General features: G+C 52.0%; 5 protein-coding genes across 5 annotated transcripts; 3 read left to right on the forward strand and 2 right to left on the reverse strand.

The window, feature by feature from the left end:
- Nucleotides 1–625: 625 nt before the first annotated feature.
- ANOM_000660 (Spo12 family protein) lies at nucleotides 626–1,131 on the forward strand (the record flags this gene model as incomplete). The annotated part of the gene is made up of 3 exons (XM_015545918.1): nucleotides 626–780; nucleotides 841–930; nucleotides 1,032–1,131. The coding sequence occupies 3 exons, from the start codon at nucleotides 626–628 to the stop codon at nucleotides 1,129–1,131; spliced, it is 345 nt and encodes a 114-aa protein (XP_015411922.1).
- Nucleotides 1,132–1,706: 575 nt separating this feature from the next.
- ANOM_000661 (acyl-CoA dehydrogenase family protein) lies at nucleotides 1,707–3,296 on the forward strand (the record flags this gene model as incomplete). The annotated part of the gene is made up of 4 exons (XM_015545919.1): nucleotides 1,707–1,781; nucleotides 1,853–2,098; nucleotides 2,175–2,387; nucleotides 2,456–3,296. The coding sequence occupies 4 exons, from the start codon at nucleotides 1,707–1,709 to the stop codon at nucleotides 3,260–3,262; spliced, it is 1,341 nt and encodes a 446-aa protein (XP_015411907.1). The 3' UTR covers nucleotides 3,263–3,296.
- Nucleotides 3,297–3,565: 269 nt separating this feature from the next.
- Nucleotides 3,566–5,544, reverse strand: ANOM_000662 (ribosome biogenesis GTPase LSG1; the record flags this gene model as incomplete). Its single annotated transcript, XM_015545920.1, has 2 exons — nucleotides 3,566–3,949; nucleotides 4,012–5,544. The coding sequence occupies 2 exons, from the start codon at nucleotides 5,542–5,544 to the stop codon at nucleotides 3,566–3,568; spliced, it is 1,917 nt and encodes a 638-aa protein (XP_015411921.1).
- A 520-nt stretch (nucleotides 5,545–6,064) lies between these two features.
- Nucleotides 6,065–7,455, forward strand: ANOM_000663 (ribosome biogenesis protein LTV1; the record flags this gene model as incomplete). The annotated part of the gene is made up of 2 exons (XM_015545921.1): nucleotides 6,065–6,087; nucleotides 6,147–7,455. The coding sequence occupies 2 exons, from the start codon at nucleotides 6,065–6,067 to the stop codon at nucleotides 7,453–7,455; spliced, it is 1,332 nt and encodes a 443-aa protein (XP_015411906.1).
- A 351-nt stretch (nucleotides 7,456–7,806) lies between these two features.
- Nucleotides 7,807–15,875, reverse strand: ANOM_000664 (type I polyketide synthase; the record flags this gene model as incomplete). The annotated part of the gene is made up of 6 exons (XM_015545922.1): nucleotides 7,807–12,561; nucleotides 12,616–13,733; nucleotides 13,786–15,043; nucleotides 15,154–15,422; nucleotides 15,487–15,631; nucleotides 15,690–15,875. The coding sequence occupies 6 exons, from the start codon at nucleotides 15,873–15,875 to the stop codon at nucleotides 7,807–7,809; spliced, it is 7,731 nt and encodes a 2,576-aa protein (XP_015411863.1).
- Nucleotides 15,876–16,968: the final 1,093 nt, after the last annotated feature.

The raw sequence follows: 16,968 nt of genomic DNA on the forward strand, positions 1-16,968 counted from the left end.
GTGGCAGTCATTGTTTACTGGCCCATGTCATTGACGTCACCGAGGAGGCATTGATTTCATCCTTGAGTGCCCATTTATTCCTTGGCGGAACAGCTGGCCTGCCGCCGATATGACGGTTGTCCGGGAGATATGGAAGCCCTCTTCCTCGAGGAATTTGCCTCTTGAAGTATGATTGTTTATCGGTATGGGTAATGGTCGCTTGGAATGATGGGCACTTGTAACAATGGTGCAGAGAACTAATATGGTTGTATTATAGGACCACAAAGGTGTGTATGTTTATTCTGCGGTGGAAGGTGGAAGGTGGAACTGTAACGAGTGAAAAACTCCTGTAATTAGAGGAACATACCTAATGATCCTAATGACTGAACGAAGAAATGAACGGCGATATGCATGCTATGAATGTGTAGAAGGCGAGATAATGATGATGTAAAATTCGGGCGGTTGCCATGACAACAATCAACAACGCGGCTTTTTCGCTTTTGCAGCCAATTTCTTCCGCTTCTTATCCAATTTCATCCCTCGCTGAATCCATTCAAAATCCACTTCAAGCAGAAGCTACAGAAACCATCCTCTCTATCTGTTCCACAGACATATAAACGAATAACATCTACTTCACACAACTACAATGGAGTCTCCTTCGCATCCTCTTGCTGATCGCTCTACCAACACTCATCTGGTCACCACCGAGAAGGCCAACGAGCTCAAGGCTGCCCCCGCCAAGATCGAATCAATGGAATACCACCGACAAGTGCTCCAGGGCAAGTTGGAGAGCGGAGACAAGTGAGTGGATTGGATTGGATCTTTCTACCGGAAGAGGTGGTAGACTAACAGGTGTTTCAGGCAACAAGCCAGCTATGTATCGCCTTCGGATGACATTATGAGCCCGTGCTCCAAGAAATTGAGCGACTTGAAGGGCAAGCGCTTCAAGAAGTATGTCCACTGTCTTATTGCCTTTTGGTTATGCCCTGCTTGGTGTTTCAGTGTTTAACTTGGTGGATTTGATATACTGACGTGAATGACCTGTGCTGCAGTGCTGGCAAGCCCCAATCACTATTCGCCAAACTAGGCAAGAAGAACTTCGAGCAATCTGCTGCCAACCATAACGCCAATGAGGCCGAGATGCCGAAGTAATCGACGTTCCAGAATCCCTTGCATCTCATGCGCCGGCCGCATGGATCTTGGGGATGGTACCTGGACAGGATTATCGGTTGTTTCTCGCTCGGTTCGGTGTTAGCAGGACTGGTTCTTGATTTTCTTCTACTTGATTTTGTTTTTGGGCAATTGGGGTTTTTTCATTTGGGAATTAATGGTCTTGGGATGGCTTGGGACTACTGTGTCATTGTTACGGGCATAAATTGTTTTTAATTGCGTAAGGGACTTTGACGGATGAAGCGCGATGAACTGTGATGTGATGAGTCAGAAGAATGATTGAAATAGAAATGTTCTGGATGCTGGTGCTGTGTAGATGCTCTGTTCGTATTTATACGTACATATGGGCAGATTAGTTATTCGGTTCTGAGCCGAGGTCCAATGCCAAAGTTCGGCATCTTCTCCGCTCCACAGCTTCTCCGCAATCCACAACTACTCGTATGATTGACGCTTCTCTTTCCTTTATAATCTCGCCCTCGACTGGTCTTTTCTCCCTGGATAATTCTCCAGAGCATCTATCTTTGGAGTTTGATTTCATAGTAAAACAACAAAACATCATGTCTGCCTCTACACGAATTCCCCCAATTGCCCAACCCTTCGTCAGCGAACGGGCCAAGAAGACCTTGGACCAGGTATACCATCTCCAACCATCTCAAGCCATCCTCTTTTCACACTTAATACTAAACTCGCAACACCCATCTAGGTCGAACAATTTGTCGAAAGAGAATGTATTCCTGCCGAGAAGGTCTTCCAGGCCCAGCTGGGTGAAGGTGATCAACGATGGGCCACCTACCCAGCCGTCATGGAAGCCCTCAAGACCAAGGCACGCCAGCAAGGCCTGTGGAACATGTTCCTGCCCAAGAACCACTTCTCCCAGGGTGCTGGATTCAGCAACCTCGAATACGGTCTGATGGCCGAGTATCTGGGAAAGAGCAAGTTGGCCTCAGAGGTATAGATCTCTCCCACCCCTCCTCCACGAAGGAATTATGTGACAACATGCTGATGAGAGGCGATCACTACTTTAGGCCACGAACAACGCCGCCCCTGACACTGGCAACATGGAAGTCCTCGCCAAGTACGGCAACGAAGCACAGAAGCAGCAGTGGCTGGCGCCCTTGCTGGACGGCAAGATTCGCTCGGCCTTCCTCATGACAGAGCCCGAGGTGGCCTCCAGCGATGCGACAAACATCCAGCTGAACATCCGCCGCGAAGGCAATCAATACGTCCTCAATGGATCGGTCCGTTCCCCTACGTCACGTATCACCCCAACCTACAACTCGCATCAATCACTAACAAGACTCTCTAGAAATGGTGGTCTTCCGGCGCAGGCGACCCCCGCTGCAGTATCTACCTGGTAATGGGCAAATCGGACCCGACCAACAAGGACCCCTACCGCCAACAATCCGTCATCCTCGTGCCCGCCGACACCCCCGGAATCACCGTGCACCGTATGCTGTCTGTGTACGGCTACGACGATGCCCCCCACGGACACGGCCACATTAGCTTCAAGGATGTGCGCGTCCCCGTCTCCAACATTGTCCTCGGCGAGGGCCGCGGCTTCGAAATCATTCAGGGCCGTCTGGGTCCCGGCCGCATCCACCACGCGATGCGCACCATCGGAGCCGCCGAGAAGGCGATCGAGTGGCTCATCGCCCGCATCAACGACGAGCGTAAGCAGACCTTCGGCAAGAGTTTGTCCGCACACGGAGTCATCCTCGAGTGGCTGGCGAAGTCCCGGATTGAGGTCGACGCCGCGAGACTCATTGTCCTCAATGCTGCCATCAAGATCGATCAGGGTGACGCCAAGTCCGCCCTCAAGGAGATTGCCCAGGCGAAGGTTCTCGTCCCGCAGACCGCGCTGACGGTCATTGACCGTGCCGTGCAGGCGTATGGTGCCGCTGGTGTGTGCCAGGATACGCCGTTGGCGAACCTGTGGGCCATGATCCGGACGTTGCGGATTGCCGATGGTCCGGATGAGGTGCACTTGCAGCAGCTCGGCAAGAGGGAGAACCGGGCTCGCAAGGATGCTATTATCGAGAAGTTGGACTGGCAGCGGGCTGAGGGCGAGCGGTTGTTGGCTGCTAGTGGGCTTAAGCTGAAGAGCCATTTGTAAATGGGATGATTTTAATTTGTCTACAGCGGATTACTTGGATAGGAACCCATCACTACTCCATACAGAATGAATGAATAAATTACATATCTGGAAGATTATCACGGTGAAATTGATTTCATTTAATATGAACGGTCATGATTCATGAACATCAACATCAACACCCAACCCTACATACATAAAAGCAAACCGAGAGATCATAAAGAACTTTTTCTAAATGCAACCAAACCAAAGCGTAACCCGAACCCATGCATTAACCATAGGCAAACATGAATCCACTCGCCCGCGAGTCAGATCAGAGATGGATCAGTAATCATCGTCCGCGGTGACGGCGCGCTTCTTCTTCGCCTGCTTCTTGTTGCCCTTGAAATGCTTCTTCGAGCTACCGCCTCGGACCTCGGTCACGTCGATGCCACGTTCCAGGGCGACCATCAGCCGCTCCTTACGGCCGGTCAGCTGTTGGCGCATCTGCTGGCCTTGTTCGGTGTACTGGGCGTTGAACGGGAGGGTGAGACGGCCGGCAGATCCTTTCGAGGCGTCGCCGAAGAAGCCAGTATCGAGGTTGCGGGAGCGGGAGCCTTGTACGGGTTGCTTAGGCAGCGAGAGGATGTCGGCGTCGATGTCCTCGGCCATTTGCTCTGCATGCATCGCCTTGAGGAGCTGTTCTTGTCGCCTCGCGGGGGAGGTGCGCTATGTCGTAGAGTTCGACGTTGAACTCATTGGGGGTCAAGGGGGGTTTGGCCTTCTGGCACCGGGGGTGGGTGGCAGAAGAGAAGTTTGCCATTGACGTAGTCCTTCAGGACGTATCGGGCGGCGCGGGATTCGTCGGGCTGGCCCAGGCCTTGAGTGGAAAAGCCACGGGCCCGGGCATAGGCGCGTAGAAGCTCACTGCCGGTGGGGACGCCGGTGCCGCCTTCTTCGATGGGGCGGGTATGGATGGTGACTCCGTAGACGTTCTCAAGGAAATGCTTGGGGATGCGCTGGGCGATGATGGTTGCTGGGCCAGTGAATTCACGTTGCTGGTCGATGGGCAGGACACCATTGACAACCAGGTCGGCCTTGGTTGTGGCGAAGTTGGGGAACACCAGACCGGGGCAATCGCAGAGCATGATCTCCGGCGAGAGGTAAAGGGTCTGGAAGTGCTTCGTCTTACCGGGCGTAGCGGACACCGAGACCTTCTTGGCTCCGAGAAGGGCGTTGATTGTACTGGATTTACCGACGTTAGGGTAACCGACAAGACCAATGACGGTCTTTTGCTTGCGTGGGTTCTCTGGGTCGTCGTTTTCGGGAAGAGTATCAGGGGTGTTGGAAAGGAAGAGTTCTTCGAGCTCATCAACGTCGAGAATTTCCGTCCTCCGGGATCTGCTCGAGCCAGGAAGTTTCAATCCTCCATCATGCTCCTCCTGTGGCGCCTCAGTAGACTGTTCTTCGATTGTTGTCTCCGCCAGCTTCTCCGCAACCTCTTCATCCTCGCTGTCGCCCTCTTCCGCAAGCTGTGCTTCAATTTTCTCCTTCGCTAGCTGGGCCGAAAAGAACCGGAAGCTGATGTTGTTGCGATCGAAGTAGTCTGCCCAGGCCTCTCGTTGCTTCTCAGTGAGCATATCTGCCTTGTTGACCAGTAGAAGGTTCTCTTTCTTGGGATCAATCTCCTTCACGTAAGACTCAAGATCCTCCGACCGGAAATGTAATGGGTTTCGAGCATCGACAATCTGCACGACCAGATCAGACCGTTCAATGACACGCCAAAGCTGTCGCCAGACTTCCAAGTTCCGCTCAAACGGTGTCATCAATAAATCATGATTCTCCTGGAGCTCAGCCAGTCCTCTGCGCCAGCTCAAGAAACTCTCTCTCTCCATAACATCGAGCTGTTGCCGTGTGGTCGTCGAATCCCACTTCGGTCGTCTCGGAACGGTCAGTCGTCCTCTGTTCTTCTGGTGCTTCTTCACAGCGGATTTCTCCTCGGACGCGGACAGGAGATAAGGGTTCTTCTGATCGGCGTGAATAATCTTAACATTGTTCATCTTCTCAGCGGTAAAATCGGTGCCCGCCAGTTCAGCGGTGCTCAGGAACTCGTCGAGAGCGGCTTGTTCCGTGATACTGCGCATCTTCACCCAGGCGGCATCCTCCTTCGCATTGGTGATGTATGTCTCTCCGTTCATGTCCTTCCGTGCGACGGCTTGATTGTGCGAGGCTTTCTTCATGTTCGACGCCTTTCCCTTTCCGAAACGATCCTTCATGAGGCTGTTGCCCAGCCCCACGGAGTTTTTGGACTTTGCGAGAACCATGGTGACTGTGTGGTGAAGTGACTCGACTTACAGTACACCAAAATTGAAATAAAACCTTCCGATGGTGGAGTGGAAGGGAAAAAAAAGGAGGAAGGAGGGGGATATGGAGGGGAAATGCAAAGAGGCAAAGCGACGGAGAGAATTATTAATTTTGTTCCATTTGGCGATGATCTATCGCCCAATCAGGCAAGCCCCGCCGATAAGATAAGAAATAGCTGACTCAGCATATTTTTCCCCTGTTGATGAAACGAGAGAAGTATGTCAGTAAATATATACAGAGTAATCGTGATAGGGAGTTAATAGTCAGTAGTAAATCATGGAGCAATTTGATTTGTATCGTACAATATCCTCAGCGCATCCCCCACTCGCTGCCTGAGGACGACCAGTTGGGCATCCCGATAAGCCCTCACGTGACGCTATCACATCCCACAATTTTTTTGCTCCCAAGGTCCATACAATATCAACCCACTAAGGCTGAAAATCTTCATTCCTGCTGTTCACACCGATCGCAATCGCCAAAATGCCTCCCCGCAAGCAGTGGATGTATGTGGCTTTCCACACAGGGTTTCTTGACCGTCCAGTGGCTAACAGAATTCAAATAGCGATAAAAAGAATGCAACCACATACCAACTTTTCCACCGATCCCAAAATGACCCCCTGATCCACGACGCCTCAGCCGATGACCGTGTTCTGGCCCCCGTGTCAGGCCCAGCAGCAGGTAGCTCTACATTCGAAGCCCGCGGCAAGAAGCTCTCGGATCTAGCCAGTGAATTTGGGACCGAGCCCGTCCGGAGGAACGAAGGTGAAGCTGCGAACTACGGTATTTTCTACGATGACTCCAAATATGATTACATGCAACATTTGCGCGAGCTGGGCACCGGCGCCGGTGATTCATATTTCGTGGAGGCCAAGAGCAAGGACAAGGGCAAGGCTAAGGGAATGAAGCTGGAAGATGCTCTGCGACAAGTCACTCTGGACGATGCGAGAAGCGAGTATGGGCCTGGAAGCGTCTATGGATCTGATATGCGTTCGACTGCCTCATCGTATGTCCGGCAACCGACCTACCAGGATCAGCAGAATGTGCCCGATGCGATTGCGGGATTCCAGCCTGACATGGATCCCCGTCTGCGGGAAGTATTGGAGGCTCTTGAGGATGAGGAATTTGTTGACGAAAACGATGAGGAGGATGTGTTCGGCAAATTAACGTCTCAAGCGGAGGAGATGGACCAGGGTGATTGGGAGGATACGTTGTTTGACGAGGAAGATGATGACGGATGGGAGTCTGATGCTACTGAGAAAGCCCCTGTGCAGCCCAGCAAAACCGACTACAAACCTCCTCAGAGAAACGAATTCGCCCAGAGTGAACCCCGAGACGCTGAGTCGGGTGAATTGCCGGAGCACGATGCGCCAGCTCCAGATATGCACCCCGAGGACCAGGGATGGATGCGCGAGTTTGCCAAGTTCAAGAAGGAGGGTAAAGTGAAGGCGGCGCCTGCAGCACCGCCCAGTATTATGCCCTCAGAGCAACAAAGCACTCTTGCCTCCACTGTCTTCACAGTAGGTGGTACCCCTATCCGCAGAAAGAAGCGTAAAGGTGCACTCACCAACCCTTCGGCCTACTCCATGACCTCTTCCGCTCTGGCCCGGACGGAAGGGCACCGGCTGCTGGATGACCGGTTTGACCGGGTGGAGGCGCTCTACGCTCTCGACGAGGAAGATGAGTACGATGATAGCATGTCCATGGTCAGCGGTATGACCGGCATGACCGGCATGACCAGCTTTTCGACCGCCTCATCGCAGGCCCCTAGCCTGATCGACGCGAACGGAGTAGCTGTGGCTCCCCGCCATGATTTCAACGAGGTCATGGATGATTTCCTTGCAGGCTGGGACGGCAACACAGCGCCCAAGTGAAGCGAAAGGGTGCCAAGGCAAAGAGAGGCAAGAATGGTAACGAAGCGATTGGAATCAGAATGTTGGACGAGATCCGACAAGGATTGGGTCCCGCCAAGATGCCAGGGAAAGCTTCTGGACGGGCGTAATGCTTCAACGAATTGATGATACCTTTCGATTTCTTTAGATTACGGTTTCTGGCGTCCTGGTCTCAATGCCCTTATGTTGCATGATAGATGTCCATTTTCTTGGCTAGTTAAAAAGTTTTCCAACTACCGCATAGTACTTGGCTACTCGGTAGGAATCAATCAACCTTCTGACACGTCTTCCTTGTTTATCACTCTATGCTCACAAGCAGATACACCATAGATCTCAACCTTTATAGTGGGTGAACGCACTGGATCCTGCTATCTTCACGCTCAACTCGGCGATACTCTTCGCACTCATGTCTCCCGTAGCTAGGGTTGTCCCCAGGTCTTTGGACACCCACGTCCGGAATTCCATTTCAATCAACGAATCTACTCCGTTCTCACGGATGGAGCGGGACGGATCAATGTCACCTTCAGACACGCTAAGAATTGTTGATAGCCTCTTCCGGATGCCGTTCAGAACAATATCTGCTGCTTCGATCTCGGTGCGCGCGGCTGCTAACAAGGCTTGAACATGGTACTGATCCGTCTTCGACCCTTGCACCTCCTCAGTAGAAATCGTATCTTGTAAGTGCATGAACATTGGGTACTGGAGATGCCTTGGGGCCGGGATGCCTCGTTTCTCATAATCTGACTGAGTAGACAGACCACAGACCAACTGGCAAGTCGTCTCTGTGAGAACACGCCGAGGATCGAGTAGGTAATCGATAATGGCGAGCATCTGATCCTCACGATGATGATTGGCAATCTTCATAGTATGTCTGACATATTCTTTGTTCTCAGCCATAAAGCCGACGGACACAACAGCTCCAAGATCGATGCTTGCACCGGGAAGTCCGCGCGATATACGGTGTCTCGCCAAGGCATCCTGGAATGTATTGCCCGCGTTGTAGTTGGCTTGACTTCGGTTGCCAACTACGCCGCCAACAGAGGATAGCATAACAAAGAATTGGAGGCCTTTGGACGGTAGAAGGCTGTGGAGATTCCAGGATCCGTTAACCTTTGATTTGATAGACGTGCCCCATTCGGTGTAGGTCATATTTTCAAAGGCACTATCTGCCCAAGACACCGAGCAGTTAATACATCCGCGTATCGGGGGGTAATTCGCTTGGATGTCCTTCACCACGGCCCCTAGCTTCTGTTCATCTGCGATATCACAGCAGAAGACATGGGGCTGACAGCCCATGCTCTCTAGCGTGGATATCATCTCTTCCGCGGCTGAGCTCAGCCCATGAGAGCGGCTCAGGAAGATGAGGTGTTTCCCGCCCTTAGACGCCATCCAGTATGCAATGCTGCGTCCGATGCCTCCAAGTCCACCTGCCAAGATGTACGATCCGTTGGAGTCCAGTTCGAATGGACTTTCTGGCTCTGGCAAGACAGGAATCTGCTCATCACTCGGCACGCAAACAATCTTTCCCACACTCTGCCCGAGCTGAAGCGAGCGTAGCCCCGCTTGGATATTGCTATACGTGTATTTAGTCACTGGCTGAGGCTGCCGAATCTTGCCCTCGCTCCATAACTTGACAAGCTCATCATAGAGCTTCACAAAGACTTGGGGCCGATGTTTGGCAACAGTGAGTAGGTCTACGCTCGCAAAGACCGCATTCTTTAAGAATGGCTCCATATCGAGCTTTCCACCAGTCTGGATATCCCGCTTTCCAATCTCAATGAATCTGCCAAACGGAGCAATGCAATCCCATGACTGACGAAGAGCCTCCCCGGAAAGAGAGTTGAGAATTACATTAACACCGCCCGGTGCCAGCTTCTTGATACCTGCAGCGAATGCCATGTCACGACTGGAGAAGATATGGTCTTCTGGGATACTGTACTCCTTCATGAGAAGCTCCTTCTTCTCCACGGTGGAGACGGTGGCAAACACCTCTGCGCCGGCGAATTGTGCGTATTGTATGGCCGCCTGGCCCACGCCGCCGGCGCCTGCGTGTATAAGGACGGACTCTCCTTCTTCTAGCCTGGCGACGTTCTTCAGAGAGTATATCACAGTTGTGTAGATAACAGGCATACTTGCTGCCTGTTCGAAGTCGAATTCGTCCGGAATCCGCATGGCCAGACTTTCATCGGCTCTGCCCAACGTCCGGAAAGCTCCCACGTAGCGAGGGTCGCCAAAGTATGCAACTCGGTCTCCTACACTGAACTTACCGACCGATGACCCGACTCGTGTAATCACACCCGCTGCTTCGCCGCCGATAGTTGTCTGCGGGAGCTCGCCCATCACGGTCAAGAGATCCCGGAAGTTGACCCCAACAGCACGGATTTCGACCTCGATATCTGAAGGGTTGAGGGGTCGTGACATGTCGTCGTCAGCCACCCAGTGGAGGCTGTCGAGACTTCCAGGCTGACCTATTTGAAGTTTAATAGGCCGCGCCATGCCCTGCCATTGGGAAGGTACTGGCTCGGGCTCTGAGAACTGGGAGTATATCGCTTCTGTGGCGTCGACATTGTCAACAATCCGGTTCGTTTGGATCTGGCCATCGACAAGTTTATACTCCGCATTCACACGTTCTGTCCGCCCACCCACGTTGACGAATTGGTATTGAAATATGTCAGATATGGCACGAAGTATCTCGTCTGTTGGGCTTACTTGAGCGTCAACTGCTACTGTGACCAGGTTGAGGTCCTGAGAATCACGCTCCCACCGCAGGGTCCGTATTAAACCAGTAGCCATGCTATTTCTCGGATCTTCCGCTCCTGTAACCCATATCATCCGGGGGCAGGTAGACAAAATATGTTGCACTTGTGTAAAGCTATTTTCATCGAGATCCCCGAGGATCGGCGAGTAGAGCTCCAGGAGGGAAATGCACACGGCCCCGTTGAGATCGGTATCAATAAGCTGGCTAGGATGAAGCATAGCACAAGTGGGAATGCCCAATTTCTTGTTGAAATATTCCTGGAGTAGGGCCCCTACACTACCACTCTCCGACTCCGTACAAATGATCATGACTGTGCAGCTGTTGGCCAGTAAAGGTGGCTGGACGGCAGTTGAGAGCATGATTCCGAGCTTATTGAATTCTGGATAATGCGAGCTCGAAATGCTGACATCTACGCCTGAGAATCCTGAACCGCACAGATAAGTATGCCACTGTTCTTTGGAGACATAGGGACACCACTCCCTTTCCTGCTCCTGGCCAAGCCACCAGCCAGGCAGCGCACTGAAAGAGATATTGCTGTAGACGGTTTCCTGCCGGACGCCTTCGAGGAACAGCAGCTTGCCACCGGGCCTCAACAGGTGATGCATATTTTTTAGAGTTTGCTGAATATTGGCAGTCGCATGAAGGACATTGCTCGCGACAATCATGTCATAGGATGCAGCTGTGAAACCCTGAGAAATGGGATCAACCCCGAGATCCAACTTTTTGTAGTTGAGTATGCGACTCCATCCCGCGAGACGATCCTTGGCTTTTTCAAAGAAGCTCGGGGATACATCTGTGAAGTCGTAGGAGGCAATACAGTTCCCTTCTATCTCGCCATCCGCGTTCACAGGGTGCAGGGACTTCAAAACACGGGCCGTGAATCCGCCAGTACCTGCGCCAACCTCTAAGACCCTGAGATTGGAAAATGTGAATCGCATGCAAGACATAAGCTGCTCGAACTGCTCGGGGATTGGCCCCATTTCCATGTCCGAGTCGTAGTATCGGGCCATCAGGTCGTCCTGTCCAAACATAACGTACAAAGGGTCCGATTCCTCTTGCAGGAAGGATGCGATACAAGACCCCATTCGCACTAAAACAGCACCGTTGAGATCGCGACCCGCGACTCGGTCATAAAGTTCACGTTTCAATATACGATCGTTGGAGTATTTCTGCCATTGCTCGAATGTGACATGAGGCATCGAGCCACTAGCAACATCTGCGACCATGCGCTTTATCAGTTCATGAAACTTTAGCAGGTGGTTGGGTGTTGCTTCAGGCAATTTATCTGTCTTTAACTCTGTTAGGGCATCAGCGCCTAAGAGGGTGGCTGCCAGCTGGAGTTCACTGAACCAGAGCTTTTGGCTCTCGTAAACCGACCGATCCGGGATCGGCTGGCTCAACAATAAGTTGGAGGCAAAGTTTGCGTCGGCACCCCATTTGATAGCGTGGCACAGCTGCTTCTCATTGGAGTTGTCTGTCTTCGACTGGAAAGGTGTTAAGCGAACTCCTCCCAATGTGATAAGACCGTTCTTCCCATCTAGATCCCACACCCTTCCGTCGAAGGTATACATATCATGAGCCAGTAAAGACGCGTTGCCGCAGCATTGCAGGCTCCCTTGAGCTGGCATAGAAGCCGATATCCAGAGGTCCTTGATAAACACCGGGACGTTACCTCGTCTTAGCAAGCCATTGCCAGAGTAGTCACAGATGGCCGCGATCCCAGCCTGGAGCGCTGCGTCCAGCGTAGCCGGATGGATCAAATGCGGGTGAGTATAGCCCTTTGGCATGGCCGCAGCAACATCGGGGATGTTGACCTTGCCGGTCATGACTCCAGCACCCTGGCCTCCAATCTTCACGTCTGACATATTGCGGAACAGCGGACCGAACTTGATGCCAACTGAATCCAGGTTGTCGCATACTCTGGCAAAATCCATGGGCCTCCGACACAGATCTGCTTGTTTCTGCGCCAGGTCCCAGGTCTCAAGCTGGTATGTATCTTCACGGCCGCGAGTGACGGGGCTAGGTGAGCCTTTCAACTCCGCAGATACGTAGCCGGAACAGTTCTCGGTCCATTCGTCATTCTCAAAGTCGTATGAGCTGACCGTGAATTTGTTCCAGATGGAGGATGTCGATACGTTGGATTCATCCATCGGAGACAGGGAGAAGAGGGTTTCCACTCCATCTTTGTCATCAGGGACAATCAGCATTGATTTCAGCGCTACGTCTCGGACATGGAATCCGTCGAGGGGGGCACCGTTCATGATTTGTCGGGTAGCCTCAATGGCCATCACGATATAGCCTGCACCGGGAAAGACGATGTTCTCGGCAACCTTCAAAATGCTTAGATATGGATACTAAACGGCTTCGATAGGAAGAGGACTTACCACATGGTCTCTCAGCCACGGCATCTCGGTAACCCGAAGATAATGTTTCCAGGACCACCGTAGCGGGCTGGAATCTGGAGATGGTGCGCCCAGCAGGTCATGTCGGGGAAAGGGTCTGAAACGTATAGCACGAGTGAGTCGGCTCTCATAGAGACTCTTCTCCTCATGCTTGAACGGGTAAGGAGGGAAATCCACCAGCAATTTTGGGCTTCGCTGGACGGGTTCCCTGCCTGTATTCACCTTACACAGGTTGACCTGTACTCCACGGACGGCCAATGCCCCAATCGTGTGCAACATAGTCTTTACCGTATTATCATTGCGACTCAGAGTCGCTCGATATGCAATTGATTCGTGTCCCATCAGGGTTTCCTTCACTGCACTTTGAAGCGCGCAGTGAGGCCCAAGCTCCAGGACTTCATCGGGAGCAGACCCATCATGGGCGAGGCACATGGATTGCAGTGCTGTAGTGAACTTCACCGCAGAAATCAGGTTATTCACCCAATATTCGCCCTGGATTCGGTCGTCGATCACTTCACCCCCAGTTGAGGTAGAAAACATACGGACAGTTGCGTTCTGGCTTAGGTAGTATCCTTGTGGAGCTTCCCGCATAGCGTTCGCATAATCGTCGGCAATATCTAACATATGAGGGGAGTGATAAGCATTGGGGGTTTTCAATCGACGGGCAAATATGCCTTTCTCCTCCAACGCGCTCTGCAGGGCAGTTATCAAGGCCTCGTCTCCGGAAACAGTGTGGTTTTTGGGGCTGTTAAAGCACGCCACCACCAAATCTCCGGACATCTTGTTGCGGATTTGTTCCAGATAGGCCTGCAGGGTCACACCGTCCAACCCGACGGCAAGCATCGCTCCTTTCGTCTTCCTGGGAATATGTGAGGTCAGACGTCCGCGTTCATATGCGATATGCCATGCAGCCTCGCGGGAAATCTTCCCGGCGCAGTAGGCAGCTGTTATCTCTCCAGAGGAATGCCCAATAACGCTAACGGGATGGATATTCCAACTGTGCAATAGATCGACCAAGGCCACCTGAATGGCTGTGCAGCAACCTTGGGATATGATAGCCTCATGCATTCTCGAGTCAGCTTTATCCTTGAGGATTTCATCTGATGCAGAGAGTTAGTTAACTGCGTGTCTGGCTATAGGTTATGCGCTTACCAATTATCGACCATTCACAGCCAAGTGACGACTTCAGGTACGCGGTGGCAGCATCGAGGGATTCCCGAAACACAGAAAACTGTAACAGTTGCTGGCCCATCCCGGGGTACTGCGCACCCTGTCCGGTGAAAATAAAGCCAATCTTAGGTGGTTTCTGTGCGCTGATCGCAAGTGGAAGACTTGTGTCGGATTCCAATTGTGCTTGAAGTTCCTTCAGTGACCCGGCGAGCAGGTAACTATTCCATCGAAAGTGGGATCTTCTCTCCGAGAGCGTGAACGCCACATCGAGGAGCGTCTGGGTCTGATCTAAGCTTGGGGAATGGACATGGCGCTTGATGTACGGGAGCAGCTCAGTCGAGATCCGCTTGGGGGCCTCTTGGTCGAACCCGGAGAAGAGAAGAAGTTTAGGGGTCTCACTGTCGCTTGTGTTTGCGTCCTCCTGTTGCACATCCGATGTTTCAGCACCGACCCGTGAATTTACCAGCCGAGTGACCTCCTCGGTTGTAGGCGTAGCTGGCCGCGTGTTATGGTTCCCAATTAGGGCCCGACTCTGGAGAAAATGGTATGCATCATCCAGAATGCAATGAGCGTTGGTCCCACTCAACCCGAAGCAATTCACCGACACACGTCGAGGGCCCGACGCAGGCCAAGGCATAACCTCCATTGGAAAACGGACCTTCCACTCATCCATATGAATGTGCGGGTTAACCTTCTCGAAGTTAACATTCGGGGGAATAACCCCAGACTCAAGGATGAGGATTGCTTTGATAATCCCCGATATCCCCGATCCACCTTCAACATGGCCAATGTTGGGTTTCACCGCTCCAACATAGATCGGCTGCGCGCGGTCGACGGAGCCAAAAGCTCGAGCGATGGAGCGTACTTCAATGGGGTCGCCGGCAGTCGTACCGGTGCCGTGGGACTCGACGTAGAGAGTCTCGGCAGGGTCCAACCTGGCAGATGCGTATATATCCCGGATGAGGCGCTCTTGGGCATCACCACTGGGATACGTTAGACCGGGGGTGCGGCCATCGTGGTTCAAGGCCGTGGCGCGAATTACGGCCCTGATTGTGTCGCCGTCTGCAAGAGCTTTGTCGAGGGACTTGACAATCACGGTACCAACTCCCTCTCCTCTGGAGTATCCGTTGGCCCGATGGTCGAATGTGAAACACTTTCCGTCAGGGCTGAGGAATCCTGAGTAGCTCATTCCTTGAATATGGCTCAGGGCACCGAAGACGTTTACTCCGCTGACAATTGCCTAGTAGTTCCGCATCAGTGAGGCTCCATGCCGAGAGTACGAAAGAAAGACAGTGAGATATGTAGGAAGAAGATACTGGTAGTGAATAATTAAACACAAGCAAGCCATACCATATCACTGTCCCCAGTTAGGACGCTTTGGTTCGCCAGATGAAAGGCAACCATTGAGCTCGAGCATGCAGTATCGACCGTCAAGCTCGGGCCTCTGAAGTCATAGAACCAGCTCACTCGCCCAGATATCATGGAGCTTTCCGATCCCGTGGGCCGATGTTTCAAAGCGATATCGGGGTCTGTGTTCAACCGATCCCTGTGGTCGTTGTTGAACCCACTAACGAAGACGGACGTATTAGACGACACAGCCTTATCCATTGGGACACCAGCTAGACAAAGTCATCAACATTAGCATCTGGCGCGAATATTTATCCCTGAGTTAAACCGACATACCATTCTCAAGCGCATGATACACATTTTCCATCACCAGCCGCTGCTGAGGATCAAGGCTTGCCACCTCGGTTTTGTTTACATTGAAAAACGCCGCATCAAAGGCATTGGGGTCCTCCGCCAGGAAATGTGCACCTTTTGCATGGATCTAGCCTTTAAAATTAGGATGACTGTGCTTTCCTTGCGGTGGAACCGGGCTCACGAACCGTTCCAGCACGTTCTGGATCTGGATGATAGTAGCCATCGAGATTCAGTCTATCCTTCGGAAACGGGGTCATAGACTGGCGGGCTTTGAGAAGGAATTCCCAGAAATTCTCCACATTGGTTGCCTCCTGGGAGAATTTAGCAGCAAACCCGACGATGGCGAGCGGTTTGGGGCCGGAGTCAGACATTGTTGCCTTATTTCTCGGTATTCAGCGTCGTTGGGAAAGGGACGCAGGAGTAAACAGAGTAAATGGTGCCCCCTTATGAAGTTTGTGTTTTACCACAGGGATATATAGGAGTAGTGACATGTCAGTTGATCAATACTCCAGGACTGGAGCATGTATGGCGGGGTTAAGGGAGTAGCTGCAATGTATCGTCTACTATGGATCGCTTTGTAGGCGGGGTACTGCACATACGTGTGTGATTAATGTGATAGACCATCTCAACGAGACTAATCAGCGATGTATTACGCATTGTTTTCTTCCTTTCCTGCGACTTGCAGGATTTAATCGCAAGCCAGACCAATTGGCTAGGGGCCAGTTGGCAGTGCAGATGCCTTGCAGCAGGAGCTTTTTGACAAGTTGTTAGCGGTATGCTGCCCGATCAAGCAGGGATAACTGTCCATATGAACTCCTTTTCCTTGATTTCCCTTCGATATCATCCTGCTCTCTGAGAACATGTAACGGCGGTATAATGTATAGGTGCGGTCCACGTAGATTCTGAACCATCGGACCTTTTGGCCTAGTTGGGAGTGTGTTTGCCTGGATCGCACGCCCTCACACTGCAGGCATCCGTAGAACAGGTGGGTTGGGTGTGTGAGGTTGAGATTCCAACTAGGACACGCCCATCGGGCCTGAATCGAGTGAAGGCATAAAACTGCATGCATGTAGACTTTCCTTGACAAGGTACATACCCTAACATACCGCTATTGTATGACTGGACAAATCAACTCTGCTAATACATCCCGTAGCCCCAGCATCCCTTGCGTAATCTAGCTGCCAGATACTTGATTCCATCCGCAGGGCCATGTAGATAACGTGAAGCAGTAGTTGCGTTCTCTTCGTAGAGTCTAATATCTTCAAGGATGATAGCGATTTAGCGAAAGATGGTTGGCCATCACCATGATCGTCCCTCGTAGCAAAAGCTCACTCTATGGGGCTGCATAGCCGCATCCTGGTATATGAGACCGATGCCCAACCTCAATCGATAGTATACGCCTCCTGTGTGACAGGCTGGTCATTGACTTGACACAAGACTAATGTCGTGTTACCCGGGTATGGT

This window comes from Aspergillus nomiae (genome assembly GCF_001204775.2).
Source record: "Aspergillus nomiae NRRL 13137 chromosome Unknown contig00007, whole genome shotgun sequence".
Lineage (NCBI taxonomy): Eukaryota > Fungi > Ascomycota > Eurotiomycetes > Eurotiales > Aspergillaceae > Aspergillus > Aspergillus nomiae.